General features: G+C 38.5%; 1 protein-coding gene across 4 annotated transcripts in view; it reads left to right on the plus strand.

The window, feature by feature from the left end:
- The window catches only part of cadm1b (cell adhesion molecule 1b), an 802,412-nt gene that overhangs the window by 577,255 nt on the left and 199,680 nt on the right, over positions 1-25,477 (plus strand). For all 4 annotated transcript variants that reach the window (XM_061973184.1, XM_061973183.1, XM_061973185.1 and 1 more), the window contains 2 exons: positions 246-398; positions 16,789-16,926. In XM_061973184.1, the coding sequence (XP_061829168.1) occupies positions 246-398; positions 16,789-16,926 (291 nt within the window). The remainder of the gene's footprint in view (positions 1-245; positions 399-16,788; positions 16,927-25,477) is intronic.

Below are 25,477 nucleotides of genomic sequence, written 5' to 3' on the forward strand. Positions count from 1 at the left end.
ACAGACTGTGAAGCTATACTTTATAAATCCGCTGGTATGAATCATTTTGAAGCCCACTTTTCTCTGACTCAATTAAAGAGAGAGCCTATAAAACTATCCCCCTTACCCCCGTTCCCCTCCTCTCTCATTTTCTCCTCCACTTTGTCTTCCTGCCGCCTATCGGGGATTTTTTTTCCCCCCGTCACATTTGTGTGTTCCCTCACTCATAGTCTGGTGTGTGTGTGTGTGTGTGTGTCCCCCCACAGCCCTAAAGGACAGTCGGTTCCAGCTGGTCAATTTCTCTGACAACGAACTGCGGGTGTCTCTGTCCAACGTGTCACTCTCCGACGAGGGACGCTACGTCTGCCAGCTCTACACCGACCCACCTCAGGAGGCCTACGCAGACATCACCGTCCTGGGTATGCACTCTCTCTATCCCAAATATTTTGACTCGGGGGCCACATTGGGAGAAAAAAATGTGTTTTTTCAGTAACACTAATACCAAAAGTCACAATGTCCGATAGAAGTCTAAAAACGTCATTACAAACGACCTCAAAAAAGGAATGGAATTTTACAGATTTTTACTGAATGGGACACCCAAAATGTACATGAAAATAAAGAAAGTGGGATTTACAATATTAACTATGACCAATAAAACACTGAATATTAACAACATATGAACGTCGCTCCTCTTTTACGTGGGATTTACAATATTAACTATGAACAATAAAATACTGAATATTAACAACATATGAACATTGCTCCTCTTTTACGTGGTGTCGGAGGCAGATATTTACATATATCCGTATTTAAGTGTTACTTCTTTATTTTCATAATCATATTACAAAACAGCTAGTGTTCTTCTTCCATTTGTGGTCTTTTGGTTGTCTGCAAATACTGTGTGCTAACCTTGACTTTGGAATGTAAGGAGGAGGGATACTCTTTTTCCTTATCTGTTCCTGTGTCCAGCTGAGGAGGACAATGGGCATGTGTTTGGGCGAGAAAGAGAGACAAAACAACGAGGGTGGGAGGGAGAGACACTTTATAGAAGAGAAGGTTTCCATATTTTAGATCAGACCATCTTAGCTGCGCGATTGAATGTTCTATGCTGGACTGGTCTCATTATATTTCCAAAGCTTTGGAGATAAAATTACAAAATACATATTCTGTCTCTGGTGGTTCTTCTACTCCGCTGTACTGTCATAAAGAGCTTGGGAGCGACCAGCCGCTTGAATTCCCTGGGAGGAACAACTGGTCCAAACACAACAATTGGAAGAAGAACACTAGCTGTTTTGTAATATGATTATGAAAATAAAGAAGTAACACTTAAATACGGATATATGCAAATATCTGCCTCCGACAGTGGGATTTACAATATTAACTATGAACAATAAAACACTGAATATTAACAAAATATGAACATTGCTCCTCTTTTACGTGGGATTTACAATATTAACTATGACCAATAAAACACTGAATATGAACAACAATTGAACATCGCTCCTCTTTTACGTGGGATTTACAATATTAACTATGACCAATAAAACACTGAATATTAACAACAATTGAACATTGCTCCTCTTTTATGTGGGATTTACAATATTAACTATGACCAATAAAACACTGAATATTAACAACAATTGAACATTGCTCCTTTTTTTACGTGGGATTTACAATATTAACTATGACCAATAAAACACTGAATATTAACAACAATTGAACATCGCTCCTCTTTTATGTGGGATTTACAATATTAACTATTAAGAATAAAACACTGAATATTAATAACATGAACATCACTCCTCTTTTATGTGGGATTTACAATATTAACTATAAAGAATAAAACACTGAATATTAACAACATATGAACATCGCTCCTCTTTTATGTGGGATTTACAATATTAACTATGACCAATAAAACACTGAATATTAACAACAATTGAACATCGCTCCTCTTTTATGTGGGATTTACAATATTAACTATTAAGAATAAAACACTGAATATTAATAACATATGAACATCACTCCTCTTTTATGTGGGATTTACAATATTAACTATAAAGAATAAAACACTGAATATTAACAACATATGAACATCGCTCCTCTTTTATGTGGGATTTACAATATTAACGATGACCAATAAAACACTGAATATTAACAATATATGAACATCGCTCCTCTTTTACGTGGGATTTACAATATTAACTATGAACAATAAAACACTAAATATTAACAACATATGAACATCGCTCCTCTTTTACGTGGGATTTACAATATTAACTATGACCAATAAAACACTGAATATTAACAACAATTGAACATCGCTCCTCTTTTACGTGGGATTTACAATATTAACTATGACCAATAAAACACTGAATATTAACAACATATGAACATCGCTCCTCTTTTATGTGGGATTTACAATATTAACTATTAAGAATAAAACACTGAATATTAACAACATATGGACATTGCTCCTCTTTTACGTGGGATTTACATTATTAACTATGACCAATAAAACACTGAATATTAACATTTTAACATTGCTCCTCTTTTATGTGGGATTTACAATATTAACTATGACCAATAAAACACTGAATATTAACAACAATTGAACATTGCTCCTCTTTTACGTGGGATTTACAATATTAACTATGACCAATAAAACACTGAATATTAACAACATATGAACATCGCTCCTCTTTTATGTGGGATTTACAATATTAACTATTAAGAATAAAACACTGAATATTAACAACATATGGACATTGCTCCTCTTTTACGTGGGATTTACATTATTAACTATGACCAATAAAACACTGAATATTAACATTTTAACATTGCTCCTCTTTTATGTGGGATTTACAATATTAACTATGACCAATAAAACACTGAATATTAACAACAATTGAACATTGCTCCTCTTTTACGTGGGATTTACAATATTAACTATGACCAATAAAACACTGAATATTAACAAAATATGAACATTGATCCTCTTTTACGTGGGATTTACATTATTAACTATGACCAATAAAACACTGAATATTAACAACATATGAACATCGCTCCTCTTTTATGTGGGATTTACAATATTAACTATTAAGAATAAAACACTGAATATTAACAACATATGGACATCGCTCCTCTTTTACGTGGGATTTACATTATTAACTATGACCAATAAAACACTGAATATTAACATTTTAACATTGCTCCTCTTTTATGTGGGATTTACAATATTAACTATGACCAATAAAACACTGAATATTAACAACATATGAACATTGCTCCTCTTTTACGTGGGATTTACAATTTTAACTATGACCAATAAAACACTGAATATTAACAACATATGAACATCGCTCCTCTTTTACGTGGGATTTACAATATTAACTATGACCAATAAAACACTGAATATTAACAACATATGAACATCGCTCCTCTTTTACGTGGGATTTACATTATTTACTATGACCAATAAAACACTGAATATTAACAACATATGAACATCGCTCCTCTTTTACGTGGGATTTTCAATATTAACTATGACCAATAAAACACTGGATATTAACAACATATGAACATCGCTCCTCTTTTACGTGGGATTTACATTATTAACTATGACCAATAAAACACTGAATATTAACATTTTAACATTGCTCCTCTTTTATGTGGGATTTACAATATTAACTATGACCAATAAAACACTGAATATTAACAACACATGAACATCGCTCCTCTTTTACTTCTCAGACCAGCTCCTCGATTGTTGTGTATATTTTACAATCAAGCAAAACACAACAAAAATGTAACAAAACAGCAAAATATGAATGCAAAGTGTACTAAACACCTACAATAAACACGTAAAAATCTGCTTCCGCATCTGTTTCTGACACACACGTTTAAGACTGGCTGCTCTGAAAACAAACCCCGCCCACTCTGCTTTGCTCCTGGTCTGAGCTGCTGTGACGTAGATTACTGTAATAACTCCTAGAACACCCAAAAGTGCAGATTTCAACCATCATCAACGGTCTTTTAAAAACAGCACTGCACATCATAATGGCGGCTACAGTTTTGATGTTAAATGTCTAAAAAATTGTAAGATGTCCGGTGGGCCGGATTGAAAATCTTAATGGGCCACAAGTGGCCCGCGGGCCGTATTTTGCCCAGGTCTGATCTAACCCCTCCTCTCACACGTATCCTGCTGCATTACGGCTGGCGAATATGAATACGCAGTCATCTTTGATCCTGTTATCTGTAGCACCAGAAACAAAAATGTCAGCCAATTAGGCGTCCTCAGCGCTCGGCAGCCCGACGGAAAAGGAGCAGATGCTGAATCCGATGGCGTCGTCCGCGTCGGTTCTGGCAGCTGTGTTGACTCTGTGAATCCTCCTGAATGTTGACTTGGCTGGTCCAAAACTGTTCCCCTTTGAGAGTCAGCTGTGCCTCCGCGCCGATGCTTTGCAGTAAAATGACTCTAGTTAGGCTTTATGATACACGCCGACATCCCGGGAGGGACTGAAAGGCATTAAAAGCCCTTTAAAGTAATTACTTTACTTGTACAATTGAGGCCCACAGTAGCTGCAGTTCTATCCCGAACTTAGGGTTGTATTGAAGAGTCCTTGGAATGAACTCCCCCGCTGACATTTGGCTTTCAAGTGACTAGAGTTCAGCCCGATGACTAATTCGAGCAATAAAGGGAAAGTATCCTGCTTTCCAAGCATGGAGGGGTTATTTGGCCTAACACGGGAATACGGTTTTCATATTCAAATCTCCACTCATTCAACCCGTTTCAGCGTTTTAAAGATGAATGCAGCAAACTTCTCAAACTGTGCAATCTTTTCAACCGCGCTGACCTTTTTTTGGATACCAAGAGACACTGCAAAGAAGTTTACTGACAGAAAAGTTCATACGAAAACATTTCATAGTATTTAACACTCGTCCAAGCCTAAAGGTCAACTTGAAACGTATGCAGGGAAGATGGATTCATTTCAATGTGTCTGCCTCTTAAAGGCTGAATAAAAATTGCAGCTTCATGACATTGTGGCTTAAAAAAAAACATATATATATATATATATATTAAAAAAAAAGCATATTTTTGGCCTAAATTAAATCAAGGGTGAACTAAGGGTAAGATACCGTATTTTTGGGACCATAGGGCGCACCGGATTAAAAGGCGCACTGGCAATAAGCGGGTCTATACAGGTCTTTTTTCATACAAAAGGCGCACCGGGTGCGGTTTTGATTAAATGTTAGTTCGGGTGGATGGCGGATGGTTGACGACTTTTGTGATGCGGTTGCGGATGAAATAATTGCCTATCCGCGCATCTCTAGTGTGTGACAATCATTGGTACTTTAACTTTTTAAGTGGACCAACTTTTGGCATAACAACAAACGCCCGTGGTTTCAGTATTTCCACATAGTGGAATAAAAAAATGTAAAATTCTAATGGCTCTATTATTGATGGTATACTGATTCAACCTTTGGTATCGACGCTACCAGTAATGGATCGATTTACCCTCCCTTAATATATACGCCTGGCCGTTACACAGCAAAAGAGCACCGTTTGAGTATCTTCTTTGTAGACGCGTATTAATCTACTTGTTAATTTCCTGTTAATAGCTCCTTACTTTCTGTTGTAACATGGTTCTACCTACACTTCTTAAAGTTGACAAGACTTCTTGTCTTGGTTCAAGCGAGCTTAGTGATTAGCATGCCTTCTTGTCTGCACCTGCTTTGATCTTACTTGGTGTATAACATGTTTAGCCTCGTCCTCCAGTGATAATATATAATGTGGTTTATATGCCGCAATGGAGGACTGTTAATTTAGGGGAGCAGCTCCCAACTGTTTAGAAATATACAGTAGGCTGCTAGCTGTTTTTGTCAGCTGGGGGACCAAAAATAAAATACTGTGGTGTCAACCAGCTCTGCTTTTGTCATCGGCCTTGGCCGATCATGCACCTTTTCATAAAAATATACTGATTGGAGCATATTTTTGGCCTAAATTAAATCAAGGGTGAACTAAGGGTAAGATACCGTATTTTTGGGACCATAGGGCGCACCAGATTAAAAGGCGCACTGGCAATAAGCGGGTCTATTCAGGTCTTTTTTCATACAAAAGGCGCACCGGATTGTAAGGCACATTAAATGGGTCCTATTAGTGTCAAAAGATGGAGCTAACTGTTTTATTGACATTTAGACTTTACTAACTTTAATAACGGAGCAGCATCTCCTCATCCGTGGCTCACTAGTTCAACAACTCTCTAATAACTAAAGTTCCTTGGGTGAATTATGTAAACTCACTACACCGGTATGTTTTAGCGCTTTCATGGTGAGTTTACTGACAGATGTCCGATAATGGCTTTTTTGCCGATATTCCGATATTGTCCAACTCTTAATTACCGATTCCGATATCAACCGATACCGATATATACAGTCGTGGAATTAACACATTATTGTGCCTAATTTTGTTGTGATGCCCCGCTGGATGCATTAAACAATGTAACAAGGTTTTCCAAAATAAATCAACTCAAGTTATGGAAAAAAATGAAAACATGGCACTGCCATATTTATTATTGAAGTCACAAAGTGTATTATTTTTTTAACATGCCTCAAAACAGCAGCTTGGAATTTGGGACATGCTCTCCCTGAGAGAGCATGAGGAGGTTGAGGTGGGGGGTGGGGGGTAGGGAGTAGCGGGGGGTGTATATTGTAGCGTCCCGGAAGAGTTAGTGCTGCAAGGGGTTCTGGGTATTTGTTCTGTTGTGTTTATGTTGTGTTACGGTGCGGATGTTCTCCCGAAATGTGTTTGTCATTGTTGTTTGGTGTGGGTTCACAGTGTGGCGCATATTTGTAACAGTGTTAAAGTTGTTTATACGGACACCCTCAGTGTGACCTGTATGACTGTTGACCAAGTATGGATTGCATTCACTTGTGTGTGTGAAAAGCCGTAGATATTATGTGACTGAGCCGGCACGCAAAGGCAGTGCCTTTAAGGTTTATTGGCGCTCCGTACTTCTCCCTACGTCCGTGTACACAGCGGCGTTTTAAAAAGTCATACATTTTACTTTTTGAAACCGATACCGATAATTTCCGATATGAAATATTAAAGCATTTATCGACCGTTTATATCGGCAGTCCGATATTATCGGACATCCCTAGATATAAAAGAACTTTACACTACTTTATATTAGAAATGGCAATAGCGGAGATGAATGACACATAAGAAGATAGAGAAAAAGAAGAAGCTTATGACTACAGTGTCGGCACGGACTACAATTGCGGACATGCGCACATTTTCAGGACTTATGCAGATCCCAAATACACATCAGCAGGTACCAGAAGGTAAGAAAAGTTGGTTTTGCATAATATCGCGAAACAAAACGCCAGGTAATATGTCTGCTAACAGGTGCCATTTTGCGGTCCTTATACACACACAATAGTGATACTCGTATGTTTAATGCGTCGACAATCCATCAAGCAGTGCGGCTTCATAGCTTACCAAAGTCGTACTAAAAACATTTTGATAGATTTTTGAGCACCGTGTGTAATGTTCTGTATTCTCAATGGAACATTTAGCATTTTGGTGTTGTTTACTGCCATCATATTGCAGTCTTCACGTATCTCTTATGTATTTATGTATGGCTGCCATCTACTGGTCACACTTATCATTACACGATGTTCCAAATAAAATTGCTTCAAGGTCAGTAAGCACAACCAGAATTATGCCGTACATTAGGCGCACCGGGTTATAAAGCGCACTGTTGATTTTTGAGAAAATGAAATGATTTATTTATGCGCCTTATAGTCCGAAAAATACGGTAATCTTAGCCCTACTGTATCTTCTAGTTGAACATGTTTTAGCAGAACAACTTTTTGATTCGCTCCTGCCTCATCAATGACACATCTTCACATTGGCGAGCCGTCGGTGTGAGCAATGTAAAAAGACAAGACGTTCCAGGACAATGCAGGACACGGCTAACAAGACGGAATGCTAACAACACGGCTAATGGTCGTAGCTGTGACTGTGGCCTAATGGTTAGAGTGTCCACCCTGAGATCGGTAGGTTGTGAGTTCAAACCCCGGCTGAGTCATACCTAAGACTATAAAAATGGGAGCCATTACCTCCCTGCTTGGCACTCAGCATCAAGGGTTGGAATTGGGGGTTAAATCTAAGGCTGCAGCTAACGATTATTTTTCTATCGATTAATCTATAGATTATTTTTTCGATTAATCGGTTAATCTATAGATTATTTTTTTTCGATTAATCTATAGATTATTTTTCCTTTTACCGATTATTTTTTTAATTTAAAATGAAGATGAAAAAATAAATGTAGGCCAGTTTTTTCAAAAGGCATGGCTTTTATTTACAAAAAAAAAAGTATGGCCACTCAGTCAACATTGACAACAACATGACAAAATATTCTGTAACAATGTAAACATTTAACAAAATTAAAAGTAGCTTATTTGCTTTTAATGTGCAAATATAAAAGTAAACATCCAGTGCAAATCTTAATATTCTGCAATAGTATAAGCATTTCAAAAGTAAAAGTATTGCTTATTTTGCTTTAAAATGTGCAAAAATAAAGATAAACATCCAATTCAAAAAAGTGCAAAACGGAAATATTCTGTAACAACAGTGTAAACATTTCAACAAAAGTAAAAGTATTGCTTATTTGCTAAAATGTGCAAAAATAAAGATAAACATCCAATACAAAAAAGTGCAAAACGAAATATTCTGTAACAACAGTGTAAACATTTCAACAAAAGTAAAACTTTTGCTTATTTTGCTTAATAACACAACAATGATAGTATGATTAAAGTGAAAGTTAATTGTTCGTTTGTACATAGTATACGTAATTGTTAATGTTGTAAAAGGTATTTGCACAACTAATTAACGTTAGCGTTAAAGAGGAGCGCGTCTTTGTAAACACTGAACAGGCACGCCAAACGCTCCTCTCAGAGCGAAACGGTGCTTTAGTTTATGAATTTACAACGCAGATACAAATGACACATTCATGTTTTTGTGTAATGATGACAACGTATACTCACGCGGACGATTGACTAGTTGATGGTGATGGCAAGAACGCTGCCGTTGTGCTGCTATGATAGGCCATTTCCGCTCGACACAGTGTGCATACAACAACATTATTAGCAGAGGTGGGTAGAGTAGCCAGAAATTGTACTCAAGTAAGAGTACTGTTACTTTAGAGATTTATTACTCAAGTAAAAGTAAGGAGTAGTCACCCAAATATTTACTTGAGTAAAAGTAAAAAGTATGTTGTGAAAAAACTACTCAAGTACTGAGTAACATACACACACATATCATATATATATATATATATATATATATATATATATACACACACACACACACACACACACACACACACACACACACACACACACACACACACATATATATATATATATATATATATATATATATATATATATATATATATATATATACATACATTGATATATACAGTATATAATTTATATTTATTTATTTTGCCGTTTTTGTTTACATGTTAAAGGTGTTTTAATGAATATACATGCATGTTTAACATATAGATTCCTTTCTTTCATGAAGACAAGAATATAAGTTGGTGTATTACCTGATTCTGATGACTTGCATTGATTGTAATCAGACAGTAGTGCTGGTAACGTCCACGTTTTCAAATGGAGGAGAAAAAAAGTTCCTCCTTTCTGTCTAATACCACATGAAAGTGGTTGTTATTTGGCATCTTATTTATCCACCTTCCATATTCGTTTTTATACCCTTTACAAGAAATACATTGGCGGCAAACTCCGTAGCTTGCTAGCTTGTTTGCGCTGGCTTTCGGAGACTCTTATTTTGAAAGCGCAGGCGCGATGGAGCGGGACTTTTATTGTGAAGACAGGAACTGTGCAGTCAGTCTTTACGGTTGAAATAAAAAAAGGGTCTTTTTTCCTTCACACTTTTGATTGATTGATTGGAACTTTTATTAGTAGATTGCACAGTACAGTGCATATTCCGTACAATTGACCACTAAATGGTAACACCCGAAGTTAGCTCGGAGCCAGTCAGGTCATGTGACCCCTGGCTCTGTTTGATTGGTCCAACGTCACCAGTGACTGCATCTGATTGGTGGAACGAAGTGAAACGTCACCAGTAAGGCAGGCACTATGAAGGTCTGTCTGACAGACCAAAACAAACAAAGCGTGCATTAACAGATCGATAAAAATTAGTATAGATAAAAGTAGCGGCGTAAAAGTAGCGTTTCTTCTTAGGCCGTTTATTGAAATACTCCCACACTTTTGACGACTTTTGGCGTGCTTTTTTCCCCTCGCTCGCACCGCTCGCATCGTCTGCTTTGCGCTCCGCCATGACGGTAGTGTGACGTAAATATGCAACGTGTCGACGAACAAAAACGTCCTCGGCGTATTTACGTAACCGATGACGTCGACGCGTCGTTTCAGCCCTAGTTAAATCTACAAAAATTATTCCCGGGCGCAGCCACCGCTGCTGCTCACTGCTGCCCACTGCTCCCCTCACCAGGGGGTGATCAAGGGTGATGGGTCAAATGCAGAGAAAAATGTTGCAACACCTAGTGTGTGTGTGATAGAGATGCGCGGTTTGCGGACACAACCGCGGAGTCCGCGGATTATCCGCGGGTCGGGCGGTTGAAATTTAAAAAAAATTTGATTTTATCCGCGGGTCGGGTCGGGCGGTTGAAATGAAAAAAAATTTGATTTTAAATAGATTCAGGCGGGTGGCAGTTAAACCAATTCGGAAATATATATACATAGTTAAATGTTGTTACCCACATATGAAAAACGAGCAGGCACCTGCAGCATATGCCGCAACAGAAGAAGAAAAAAAAAAGAGATGGCAACGCCGGCAGCAAACGTGGTACGTGACAAACTAAAAAAGGGAATACTAAAGACCAGGGGAAAAAAAGGCCAGAAAAGTTCAGCGTGGACTCGTTTTTATGAGGTTGTAAATCAGGAGGATAGTAATGCTGGCTACGTGATTTGCAAGAGCTGCGACGCTGTTTATGTCTACGACAGTCACAAAACCGGGACATCTAACATGGTGCATCACATTTGTGCAAAACCCCGAACCTCCACAAACACCCTGAGCATGAGCAGTTTCGTCCGCCGTGATCCCAGAAGAGTGCCACAGGATGTTAAAACAAGATAGAACGCAGCTGCCTGCAGCAGTTTGAGTGGCGCGAGCGCGCTTGGAGGTGCGCTCAGCGCGGCTCCCAGATGATTGCGCACTGGTGTGCGTCTGGGCCGTGACAGCGTGGCACGCATTGAATGTCTCTTCTCAATTGGATCAGTCTCCTTTCTTTAACAGGCAAAAGCTTTATAACCTCACTAATGCCTTGCATCGTCTATATTAGATATATAACAACGGGCGGGTGGCGGATGGCGGGCGGGTGCGGTTTTGATTAAATGTTAGTTCGGGTGGATGGCGGATGGTTGACGACTTTTGTGATGCGGTTGCGGATGAAATAATTGCCTATCCGCGCATCTCTAGTGTGTGACAATCATTGCTACTTTAACTTTTTAAGTGGACCAACTTTTGGCATAACAACAAAAGCCCGTGGTTTCAGTATTTCCACATAGTGGAATAAAAAAATGTAAAATTCTAATGGCTCTATTATTGATGGTATACTGATTAAACTTTTGGTATCGACGCTACCAGTAATGGATCAATTTACCCTCCCCTAATATATACGCCTGGCCGTTACACAGCAACAGAGCACCGTTTGAGTATCTTCTTTGTAGACGCGTATTAATCTACTTGTTAATTTCCTGTTAATAGCTCCTTACTTTCTGTTGTAGCATGGTTCTACCTACACTTCTTAAAGTTGACTAAGCACTTCTTGTCTTGGTTCAAGCGAGCTTAGTGATTAGCATGCCTTCTTGTCTGCGCCTGCTTTGGTTTTACTCGGTGTATAACATGTTTAGCCTCGTCCTCCAGTGATAATATATAATGTAGTTTATATGCCGCAATGGAGGACTGTTAATTTAGGGCAGCAGCTCCTAACTGTTTAGAAATATACAGTAGGCTGCTAGCTGTCTTTGTCAGCTGGGGGACCAAAAATAAAATACTGTGGTGTCAACCAGCTCAGCTTTTGTCATCGGCCTTGGCCGATCACGCACCTTTTCATAAAAATATACTGATTGGTGCATTTCAATCTGGTCCACCGGACATTCCCAAATATTTGTTTTAGATCTTTAAGATGAAAAGTGTACGATGTACAGTGATGTTTTTAAATTACTGTGAGTCTTGAACTATACAAAGTATTTCAATGGTTGGAATCTGCGCTTTTGCATGATATACTAGTTACTATGGTCATCTAATTAATTACTATGGTAATCTAAGTCACAACCTGAAATGCGGATGTCAGGGAAAGACGCGGAAGGAGATTTTACAGCAAAGTTCTAAAGCTTAGTGATATGTCACATATATCAGATTGTAGGTGTTTTTTTTTTGTTTTTTTCCATTCACGTTCATATTTCCCTTTTTTTTTTTGCATTTTTGTTGCGTTTCGCTTGATTGTAAAATATGTGGATGGAGAGGGTGAGTGACGTTCATATGTTGTCAATATTCAGTGTTTTATCCTTCATAGTTAATATTGTAAATCCCACATTCTTTATTTTTTCGCTTGATTGTAAAATATGTGGATGGAGAGGGTGAGTGACGTTCATATGTTGTCAATATTCAGTGTTTTATCCTTCATAGTTAATATTGTAAATCCCACATTCTTTATTTTCATGTCCCGTTCAGTAAAAAAATGTAAAATTCCATTCCGTTTTTGTAAGAGGTCGTTTTTAGCTTTCAATCAGACATTATTTTGAGGTTTTGTGTACATATACAGTCGTGGTCAAAAGTGTACATACACTTGTAAAGAACATAATGTCATGGCTGTCTTGAGTTTCCAATCATTTCTACAACTCTTATTTTTGTGTGATAGAGTGATTGGAGCACATACTTGTTGGTCACAAAAAACATTCATGAAGTTTGCTTCTTTTATGAATTTATTATGAGTCTACTGAAAATGTGAGCAAATGTGCTGGGTCAAAAGTATACATACAGCAATGTTAATATTTGCTTACATGTCCCTTGGCAAGTTTACCTGCAATAATGTGCTTTTGGTAGCCATCCACAAGCTTCTGCTTGAATTTTTGACCACTCCTCTTGACAAAATTGGTGCAGTTCAGCTAAACTTTCCTCCAGAAAGTCTTATCTTTGTCCATGTGAAGTCAGATGAAACAAAAATTGAGCTGTTTGGCCACAATACCCAGCAATCTGTTTGGAGGAGAAAAGGTGAGGCCTTTAATCCCAGGAGCACCATTCCTTCCGTCAAGCATGGTGGTGGTAGTATTATGCTCTGGGCCTGTTTTGCTGCCAATGGAACTGGTGCTTTACAGAGAGTAAATGGGACAATGAAAAAGGAGGATTACCTCCAAATTCTTCAGGACAAGCTAAAATCATCAGCCCAGAAGTTGGGTCTTGGGCGCAGTTGGGTGTTCCAACAGGACAATGACCCCAAATACACGTCAAAAGTGGTAAAGGAATGGCTAAATCAGGCTAGAATTAAGGTTTTAGAATGGCCTTCCCAAAGTCCTGACTTAAATGTGTGCCGAAGAAACAAGTCCATGTCAGAAAACCAACAAATTTAGCTGAACTGCACCAATTTTGTCAAGAGGAGTGGTCAAAAATTCAAGCAGAAGCTTGTGGATGGCTACCAAAAGCGCCTTATTGCAGTGAAACTTGCCAAGGGACATGTAAGCAAATATTAACATTGCTGTATGTATACTTTTGACCCAGCACATTTGCTCACATTTTCAGTAGACCCATAATAAATTCATAAAAGAAGCAAACTTCATGAATGTTTTTTGTGACCAACAAGTATGTGCTCCAATCACTCTTATCACAAAAAAAATAAGAGTTGTAGAAATGATTGGAAACTCAAAACAGCCATGACATTATGTTCTTTAAAGTTAAAGTACCAATGATTGTCACACACACACTAGGTGTGGTGAAATTTGTCCTCTGCATTTGACCCATCACCCTTGTTCACCCCCTGGGAGGTGAGGGGAGCAGTGGGCAACAGCGTTGGCCGCGCCCGGAAATCATTTTTGGTGATTTAACCCCCAATTCCAGCCCTTGACGCTGAGTGCCAAGCAGGGAGGTAATGGCTCCCATTTTTATAGTCCTTGGTATGACTCGGCCAGGGTTTGAACTCACAACCTACCCATCTCAGGGCGGACACTCTAACCACTAGGCCACTGAGTAGTAGTTTACAAGTGTATGTAAATTTTGACCACGACTGTATGTATACATAAGTGTGGGGTATGGTATTTTATTTTTTTAATTTTATTTTTTTATTTTTTTGTTTTTTTGGTCATAAAGAAATACAATCATGTGTGCTTACGGACTGTATCCCTGCAGATTGTATTGATATATATTGATATATAATGTAGGAACCAGAAATATTAATAACAGAAAGAAACAACCCTTTTGTGTGAATGAGTGTGAATGAGTGTAAATGGGGGAGGGAGGTTTTTTGGGTTAGTGCACTAATTGTAAGTGTATCTTGTGTTTTTATGTTGATTTAATAAAAATAAAAATAAAAATAATATTATTATTTTTATTTTTTATTTTTTTTATTTCTTGTGCGGCCCGGTACCAATCAATCCACGGACCGGTACCAGGCCAAGGACCGGTACTGGGCCGTGGCCCGGTGGTTGGGGACCACTGATATAACGTACACTTATTCAGCCTGTTGTTCACTATTCTTTATTTATTTTAAATTGCCTTTCAAATGTCTATTCTTGGGTTTTATCAAATGAAAAAAAATAATGCGACTTATATTCCAGTGCGACTTATATACGTATGTTTTTTTTCCTTCTTTATTATGCATTTTCGGCCGGTGCGACTTATGCTCAGAAAAATACGGTGCATATATATATATATATATATATATATATATATACATACATACATACATACATACATATATATATATATATACATACATACATACATACATACATACATACATACATACATACATACATATATATATATTTATACATAGATATATATCTATACATAGATAGATATTTATACATAGATAGATATATCAACCCTCAGACACATTCTTTTCTCTAAATTTGGGCCCCCCAAGTCAAAATAATTGCCCAGCCCTGCTCTAGACCAATTGTATTACTTTTATTGTTTTATCCTTCTTAGAATACGCAAAACAATATTCCAACGGAACAGGAAAGTCCAACCATAATTTCCTTTTAGGGATGTCCCGATCCAGGTTTTTGCACTTCCGATCCGATATCGATACTGACAGATACTGGCCTATCCGAGCATATATTAAAGTTTAAAGTTATTTAGCCTACTTAGTTGTCAGAATCATGTTGAAAAGGGTTTTAGTACTCTTGATAACAACTAGCCAGCTGAATTAGGTGAGTTTGAATAATACACAATGGTTGGTAACAAGAAACTGACCTGTTTATTCAAGAATAAACATAAAATAGACACAATTATACATGACAAACAGAAATGGCATCATTGAACTAGAAGGCTGGGCGATATGGCCTTTTTTTAATATTGCAATATTTTAAGGCCATGTCACACCATATATATGTGGATATTTTGCCTTAGCCTTGAATGAACACTTGATGCATATAATCACAGCAGTATGATGATTCTATGTGTCTACATTAAAACATTCTTCTTCATACTGCATTAATATATGCTACTTTTAAACTTTCATGCAGAGAAGGAAATCACAACAAAAAAAAAATCACTATTTTTTTCATACGGTGTTGATCTGGAAATGTTTGCCTCGGCATTTTGATGGTGTGGACGTGTGGCACCGAATGGAGATAAGCGTCTCGACAGACGTTACAATATTTGAACAATGATGACGAAAACTGTTTTCTCTGTCGTGTCCGTGTGTCGAAAATTGTTAGGCGCTTATTTTTTTATTTGATTTTGTGCGTGGCATAGATTTGCTATGCGCAGAGGACGCTTGAGCAGTGCGCAATTGCACAGGCGCGCACCTTAGAGGGAACGTTGCTCGCACAGCTGCGCTAGCATCACAGCTAACGTTAGCCATGCTGCTACCTCTCTGCTCGGGGAGGACGTATACGTATGTGATGTATGACGTGACAGTATGTGACGTGTGTAAGAAGGTGCGCTTTCTGTCTGTGAGAGGGAGACACAGAAAAGAGTGAGAAGAGCCTGTCGGGTAATGCCAGCAGCTAAAAGCAACTGGTGAAAATCCACAGACCTGTGGATGTGTTGAAGGTGTGCTGGAAAATGCGGAACGGAAATTAGGGAGCAGCAGAAAAGTGGAATGTATTATTTAAATCGGTGCGTTGGAAAACACGTACCGGAGTTTTTTTTTAAAACTGGATCTGGATCGGCATTTTCCCATGCCTTGCCGATACGCATTTTCTGGCAAATATCGGCGGCCGATCCGATCCAAATATCGGATCGGGACATCCCTATTTCCTTGATTTCAAGTGTTTTTGCAAAAATAAAAAGGCATAATAAGACCTACTGCACATAAACCCTTCATGTCACATATGTCATCTTAAATCATCTGGCCCAAGAACAATTAATAGAGCTAATTAAAATAATATAGCTGCTGAGTGTCCAGGAATCAGCGCTAATTGGAAACTACATTGCTAAAAGTCTCTATGACTGTTTTTTCAACATCTGCCATGTGTACTCCAAGAACAAAAATGGACGTTTTTGTCTTCCTCATTACTGTGCAACAGTGCCTCCAGGAAACCCAATCATCGAGAGCCGCGATGACGTGGTCAGCGAGGGCAACGAGACGGAACTCACCTGCACGGCAATGGGCAGCAAGCCAGCCGCCTCCATCAGATGGATGAAAGGAGAGATAGAACTGAGAGGTGGGTCCACATTCTGCCTCACTGATTCCTCACCATTGCTCCGCCACAGCGGGTGCTCTGGTGGTGAGAACAACATGTAGTAAAAAAAAAAAAAAAAGGATTGTTCACCTAATTACTTCTTAATGACAAACATAGAGTTAGTGACATGGTGGAGAACAAAAAGGACTTAGATATGGCGAGACAAGGGCTAAGTGTTGACTGATGATTGGTGTGGATTTTGCAACTTTCCGCTGCATTAGGGTGGAAAACAGACCGCCTTTAAGTGGAACTGCACTTTTTTTTTTTTTTTTAATTGTGCCATTATGTTAGATTTTTTTTTTAGTTTTTGTTGTTTTTTTGTCCTGTCCAGCTTCTCAGGCAAATCATATAGTAGATGTAGATGCCCATATTGGCTGTACACATTTACTTTGGGATACTTCTCTTGTTGCCTTATTTGTATTTGACTTTTTTAAATGTATTTATATTATTATTTGCTGGAGCAGGAGGGGATAGAAAGAGGAAAAAAAGGAAGACAGAGGGGGAAATTGTGGGGACAAGAGGGGGATAAGACAGAGAGACAAAAACAACAACAGCAAACACAACAATAACAACAACAATAGAGCAACATCAGCAAATAGGATATGTACAAATATTATGGTAAAGTGATAGAAAAGAAGCAGTTAGTGAAATAAATAATAATACAGAAATGACAATGAACATTATTACACTACAAATGGAGCAATACAAATGCCAATAGAAATATCACTATTTATAATGAACAATACCAATAATTGACCTCTATTATCAACAATACAGTTGTTCAAATGCAACAATACATATACGTAATGATAACTAGAGATACAAAAGAAAGCAGAAAAATGGAGGGGAAGAAAGAGAAGCCAGCTATATTAACCTTGTAGGTTGTTATAGTAACAATATGTTAAGCTTTGTCAGTGTGCCATGTGTTACCCAGTTTACCCTAGGGCAGGGGTCGGCAACCCAAAATGTTGAAAGAGCCATATTGGACCAAAAATACAAAAACAAATCTGACTGGAGCCGCAAAAAATTAAAAGCCATATTACATAGAGATAGTGTGTCATGACATATAAATTGAATTAAGGACCTAAAAGAAACTAAATTACCTCAAATATACCTACAAACGAGGCATAATGATGCAATATGTACATATAGCTAGCCTAAATAGCATGTTAGCATCGATTAGCTTGCAGTCATGCAGTGATCAAATATGTCTGATTAGCACTCCACACAAGTCAATAACATCAACAAAACTCACCTTTGTGCATTCATGCACAACCTTAAAAGTTTGGTGGACAAAATGAGACAGAAAAAGAAGTGGCATAAAACACGTCCTAGAAAGTCGGAGAAAGTTATACATGTAAACAAACTACGGTGAGTTCAAGGACCGCCATAATTAGTAGGACAAAACGGCACTCGCCAAATACTCGAAATCAGTGACGCATGTTTAATATAAACAGTGTGCTTTATAACAATTAGGGAGGTTTGTGTCATGTTTGTCCTCCTACAGAAACCATATTAAAACAAAAAATATATTTTTCCCCTCATCTTTTTCCATTTTTCATACATTTTTGAAAAAGCTCCAGAGAGCCACTAGGGCGGCGCTAAAGAGCCGCATGCGGCTCTAGAGCCGCGGGTTGCCGACCCCTGCCCTAGGGTGACAACGTTAATTTATGTTTGATGAAACGTGATTATGTGCATGTAGGGCTGGGCGATATGGCCTTTTTTAGTATCTCAATATTTTTAGGCCATATCGCGATACACCATATATATCTCGATATTTTGCCTTAGCCTTGAATGAACACTTACATATAATCACAGCAGTATGATGATTCTATGTGTCTACATTAAAACATTCTTCTTCATACTGCATTAATATATGCTCCTTTTAAACTTTCATGCAGAGAGGGAAATCACAACTAAAAGTGTATTTATGAAACAGTTATTAAGCAGTGGCACAAACATTCATGTCATTTCCAAAACAGAAAGTGAAAAATTGTCAGAGACATTTTAAAACAAGCTATTAGTGCACTTTTGTGCATGATGTCACTAAGATGACATATCAAAACAACACTAAATTAAAGTGCACTTTTTGTACAGCACGCCACTACAATAGTTTAAAACAAATAAAGTGCACTTTTGTGCATGATGTCACAAGATATTTCAATAAGTGTCAAATAAAAATGAGCTGCATAAAGGAAATCAAATTGTGTATGTCCTTCACTATGTCGTAGGTTCCGGTGGACGTTATCTCCTTCTGTTGTTGACTATTTGTTTCATACGGTGTTGATGTGGAAATGGTTGCCTCTGCATTTTGTGGGTGTGGCACCGAACGGAGATGTTGACATGCGGAGTTTCAAGCATTCTTCATTCTCTAGCGGGTGACTTTTCAAATGATGCTAGTGCTGCTACTTTTTGCAGCAACGCTTTTGCCGCATAATTGACATATTACTGTTGTCTGTTCAACATCTTCCCGCTTGTAGCCAAACCACCGCCAGACGATGGACCCCCTGCTGTTTTTCTTGGGAATGAATTCTTCCTTCATTTGTTACCAGATTTGCACTTTCTCTCTCTCGTATTACCACCCGCACCACAACGTGAGCACCACAGCTAACATTACCATGTCGCTACCTGTCTGCCGTTGCACACGTGATGTATGTAAGAAGGTGCGCTTGTTTTAAGTCTCTGTGAGAAGGAGTGAGAAGTGCCTGTAGTGTAATGCCCGCAGCTAAAAGCAACTGCGTGAGAACGTATACTCCAATATCACCATATAGTCATTTTCTATATCGCACAGAGACAAACCCGCGATATATCGAGTATATCGATATATCGCCCAGCCCGAGGTCGGCGTGACTTTGACGCTGTAAATGAGGAGCTTGGAGCCAAGCTATTTCAACATAAATGGAGTGCTTACCCAAGCTAAACGGGATAAAAATATCCCCGGCCAGCTTGACCAAACGGACAACTGTCCATCGAGTGAGTCACTATAATATCGATCACGATACATGCAGCACTTCATGCTTGTTAGTACAACTACGGTACATACATTGTCGAGCTAGCTGTATACAAACAAAACATAAAATGTGGGCTATTACTTTATAATACATGATTGTTCATGCTTTTCAGGCAGTACAGATTGGTGTCATATCACAGAGGTGTGCATTACAAACTTAAAAGCCTTTCAGCTCATGCCGTCGCAAGGCGATGTGTTACTACGCTCGAAAAATAGTTCCTCTGTGTTCGTTCTTACGATAACAATGTCGCTACAGCTTGGTTATTATTTATTATCATTTACCAAACCTAAATGAAGTATTGTTGGTGTTTTTTAGATGCATTTTTAAAGTGATTTAGAGGCAGAATAGATTGGTCCCATTAGCTGCATTGCTAGCCACCTAGAACAAGCCGATTTTTACAAATTAGAATGCAAAAAAGAATCAAAACCTTTTGTCTTCTTGTTTCTCATAAGAATTGTGAACGATAGGCAACATTTAAAAAACAAAGTGCAGTTCCCCTTTAAGGGCATTGTATGTTGAAAGTAGAGATGTCCGATAATGGCTTTTTTGCCGATATTGTCCAACTCTTAATTACCGATTCTGATATCAACCGATACCGATATATACAGTCGTGGAATTAACACATTATTATGCCTAATTTTGTTGTGATGCCCCGCTGGATGCATTAAACAATGTAACAAGGTTTTCCAAAATAAATCAACTCAAGTTATGGAAAGAAAATGCCAACATGGCACTGCCATATTTATTATTGAAGTCACAACAGCAGCTTGGAATTTGGGACATGCTCTCCCTCAGAGAGCATGAGGAGTTTGAGGTGGGCGGGGTTGAGGTGGTGGTGGGGGGGAGGGGTAGCGGGGGTGTATATTGTAGCGTCCCGGAAGAGTTAGTGCTGCAAGGGGTTCTAGGTATTTGTTCTGTTGTGTTTATGTTGTGTTACGGTGCGGATGTTCTCCCGAAATGTGTTTGTCATTCTTGTTTGGTGTGGGTTCACAGTGTGGCGCATATTTGTAACAGTGTTAAAGTTGTTTATACGGCCACCCTCAGTGTGACCTGTATGGCTGTTGACCAAGTATGCCTTGCAGTCACTTGTGTGTGTGAAAAGCCGTAGATATTATGTGATTGTGCCGGCACGCAAAGGCAGTGCCTTTAAGGTTTATTGGCGCTCTGTACTTCTCCCTACGTCCGTGTACACAGCGGCATTTTAAAAAGTCAACTTTTTGAAACCGATACCGATAATTTTGAAACTGATACCGATATTTTCCGATATTGCATTTTAAAGCATTTATCGGCCAATGATATCGGCAGTCCGATATTATCGGACATCTCTAGTTGAAAGTGGTTATCTATGATGGTATTCAATTTGGTGCTGATCTAATTAAGATCATGTGTTTGTACAATAGTCACAGGTTATTTTGGCTCACAGTCAAATGAGATCATAAAAATGTTTATCTCTGTCTTAAATTTTGATGAAGTTGTGACATTTCTCCCTTATAAAGTCAGTGTCAATCAAATGACAGTTGATCTTATTATTGCAAACTGACTTTTACTATACAAAACCCAAAAGCAGTGAAGTTGGCATGTTGGGTAATTCGTAAATAAAAAGATAAAACAATGATTTGCAAATCCTTTTCAACTTATATTCAATTGAATAGACTGCAAAGACAAGATATTTAATGTTCACACTGAGAAACTTATTTTTTTTTTGCAAATAATCATTAACTTAGAATTTAATGGCAGCAACACATTGCAAACAAGTTGTCACAGGGGCATTTTTACCTCTGTGTTACACGGCCTTTCCTTTTAACAACACTCAGTAAAGGTTTGGGAACTGAGGAGACACATTTTTTAAGCTTTTCAGGTGGAATTCTTTCCCATTCTTGCTTGATGTACAGTTTAAGTTGTTCAACAGTCCGGGGGTCTCCGTTGTGCTATTTTAGGCTTCATAATGTGCCACACATTTTCAATGGGAGACAGGTCTGGACTACAGGCAGGCCAGTCTAGTACCCGCACTCTTTTACTATGAAGACACGCTGTTGTAACACGTGGCTTGGCATTGACTCGCTGAAATAAGCAGGGGCGTCCATGATAACGTTGCTTGGATGGCAACATATGTTGCTCCAAAACCTGTATGTACCTTTCAGCATTAATGGTGCCTTCACCGATGTGTAAGTTACCCATGTTTTGGGCACTAATACACCCCCATACCATCACACATGCTGGCTTTTACACTTTGCGCCTAGAACAATCCGGATGGTTTTTTTCCTGTTAGTTCCAGAGGACACGACATCTACAGTTTCCAAAAACAATTTGAAATGTGGACTCGTTAGACCACAGAACACTTTTCCACTTTGCATCAGTCCATCTTAGATGAGCTCGGACCCAGCGAAGCTGGCGGCGTTTCTGGGTGTTGTTGATAAATGGCTTTGGCTTGGCATAGTAGAGTTTTAAATGCACTTACAGATGTAGCGACGAACTGTAGTTACTGACAGTGTTTTTTAAAAGTAGTGATATCCTTTACACACTGATGTCTCTTTTTGATGTAGTACCGCCTGAGGGATCGAATGTCCGTAATGTCATCAATGTGCAGTGATTTCTACAGATTATCTGAACCTTTTGAAGACAATACAGTCCATAGATTGTGAAATCCCTAAATTCATTGCGATAGCTGGTTGAGAAATGTTGTTCTTAAACTGTTCGACAATTTGCTCACGCATTTGTTGACAAAGTGGTGACCCTCGCCCCATCCTTGTTTGTGAATGACTGAGCATTTCATGGAAGCTGCTTTTATACCCAATCATGGCGCCCACCTGTTCCCAATTAGCCTGTTCACCTGTGGGATGTTCCAAATAAGTGTTTGATGAGCATTCCTCAACTTTCTCAGTCTTTTTTGCCACTTGTGGCAGCTTTTTTGAAACATGTTGCAGGCATCAAATTCCAAATGAGCTAATATTTGCAAAAAACAACGTTTTCCGGTTGGAACATTAAGTATCTTGTCTTTGCAGTCTATTCAATTGAATATAAGTTGAAAATTATTTGCAAATCATTGTATTCTCTTTTTATTTACCATTTACACAACGTGACAACTTCACTGGTTTTTAGGGTTTGTATACGTACAGCATTATAAACAACTTGGAAGATGCCCAGTGGGGTTGTAGTTATTTTCATTAGCAAACATTGGTTGCTTGCTCAGCAGAAATACTATAAAGTGATCAAGCCACATATTAACAGCTTCATTTTACTGAATGCCTCTCATAAATCATTAGCCTTGGTTGCAAATTGTAAAGTGGTTATTCACAAGGCTCGCTAAGCACGCTGAATGCTGATGGATTGGTATAGCCATACATCTGTCGGCTATAAATAGAAAATGCTAGGTCAGTGTTATGAACTCATTTCCGCATCATCAGAGGTAAGTAATCTACGGGGTGTGGAATAATCATTATTGCCGCTCAGTTGTGATTAAGGGTCATCAATTTTCCATGATGTACAGCAAGTTGAGGATATTAATTTTGGTCGTATCGTGTTCAGCCAGAGTGTTTGTCCGCAGGATTGTTGTGAAATGTATATATGTGTTAGGAGGAGGAGGATTCATTGGGCTTGGAGGGAGATTGCATATCTAGACACCGGCCAATCTGACTCTAAATGCCATCTGTGCCTTCCTTGGAGGAGTCGCTTTTCTGTTGTCTTGTGTAGGTGTGCAAGAGACAATGCAATGGCTTCAATGGTGAAATTACATGTTCAATTGGCACACTAGCAAGATATATTACTATGAACTTTTGTAGGTACTCTGCTGACCAGTTAAAATGCAAACTCGCTGACAGTTAAACTTTGTTAGATGGAGTTTTGACCCTAAATGGCTGCTACTTAAAGGAATTGACGTAAGGGCACCACCAGGAGTGGAGCATGCGGCTTAATTTGACTCAACACGGTGAACCTTACCTGGCCCGGACACGGAAAGGATTGACAGATTGATGGCTGAGATAAGGACCTCAGGTACTACGTAGCGAACAAACTGGCAACAGAATATAGATGACATAGTCAATTTGGTGTTTCAAATTGGCACATTGCTAAAAGTTAGGGTGGGTCAGTTGGTAGAGTGATAAGTCCCCCAACCAGATGGTTGCGGGTAGAGATTAGGGATGTCCCGATCCAGGTTTTTGCACTTCCGATCTGATACCGATATTGTTTTTTGCATTTCCGATACTGACCGATACCGATACTGACCGATACTGGCCTATCCGAGCATGTATTAAAGTTTAAGGTTATTTAGCCTACTTAGTTGTCAGAATCATGTTGAAAAGGGTTTTAGTACTCTTGATAACAACTAGCCAGCTGAATTAGGGGAGTTTGAATAATACACAATGGTTGGTAACAAGAAACTGACCTGTTTATTCAAGGATAAACACAAAATAGACAAAATTATACATGACAAACAGAAATGGCATCATTGAACTAGGGCTGGGCGATATGGCCTTTTTTTAATATTGCGATATTTTAAGGCCATATTGCGATACACGATATATATCGAGATATTTTGCCTTAGCCTTGAATGAACACTTGATGCATATAATCACAGCAGTATGATGATTCTGTGTGTTTTGATTGATTGATTGAGACTTTTATTAGTAGGTTGCACAGTGAAGTACATATTCCGTACAATTGACCACTAAATGGTAACACCCCAATAAGTTTTTCAACTTGTTTAAGTCGGGGTCCACTTAAATTGATTCATGATACAGATATATACTGTCAGATATATACTATCATCATAATACAGTCATGACACAAGATAATCACATTGAATTATTTACATTATTTATAATCCAGGGTGTGGAGGGGGGCGCCGGATGTAAGTGTCAAAAAGACAGCCAAAAGAGATTGATATGAGAATAAATCTAAAGTTAAAATATAGGGTAGAAATGCATCCATTTGCAGGAAATGTAGTCTTGATTTTCAAAATTTTCTTTCAAGGCTTGCATGTCTACATTAAAACATTCTTCTTCATACTGCATTAATATATGCTACTTTTAAACTTTCATGCAGAGAAGGAAATCACAACTAAAAAAATCACTAATTTTTTCATACGGTGTTGATGTGGACATTTTTGCCTCTGCATTTTGATGGTGTGGACGTGTGGCACCGAATGGAGATAAGCGTCTCGACAAACGTTATAATATTTGAACAATGATGACGAAAACTGTTTTCTCTGTCGTGTCCGTGTGTCGAAAATTGTTATGCGCTTATTTTTTTATGTGATTTTGTGCGTGCCATATAATTGCTATGCGCAGAGGACGCTTGAGCAGTTTGCAATTGCACAAGCGCGCACCTTAGAGAGAACGTTGGTCACACGGCTGCGCTAGCATCACAGCTAACGTTAGCCATGCTGCTACCTCTCTGCTCGGGGAGGACGTATACGTATGTGACGTGTGTCGTGACAGTATGTGACGTATGACGTGACAGTATGTGACGTGCGTAAGAAGGTGCGCTCGCTGTCTGTGAGAGGGAGACACCAGAAAGAGTGAGAA

This window comes from Nerophis lumbriciformis, linkage group LG17 (assembly GCF_033978685.3).
Source record: "Nerophis lumbriciformis linkage group LG17, RoL_Nlum_v2.1, whole genome shotgun sequence".
Lineage (NCBI taxonomy): Eukaryota > Metazoa > Chordata > Actinopteri > Syngnathiformes > Syngnathidae > Nerophis > Nerophis lumbriciformis.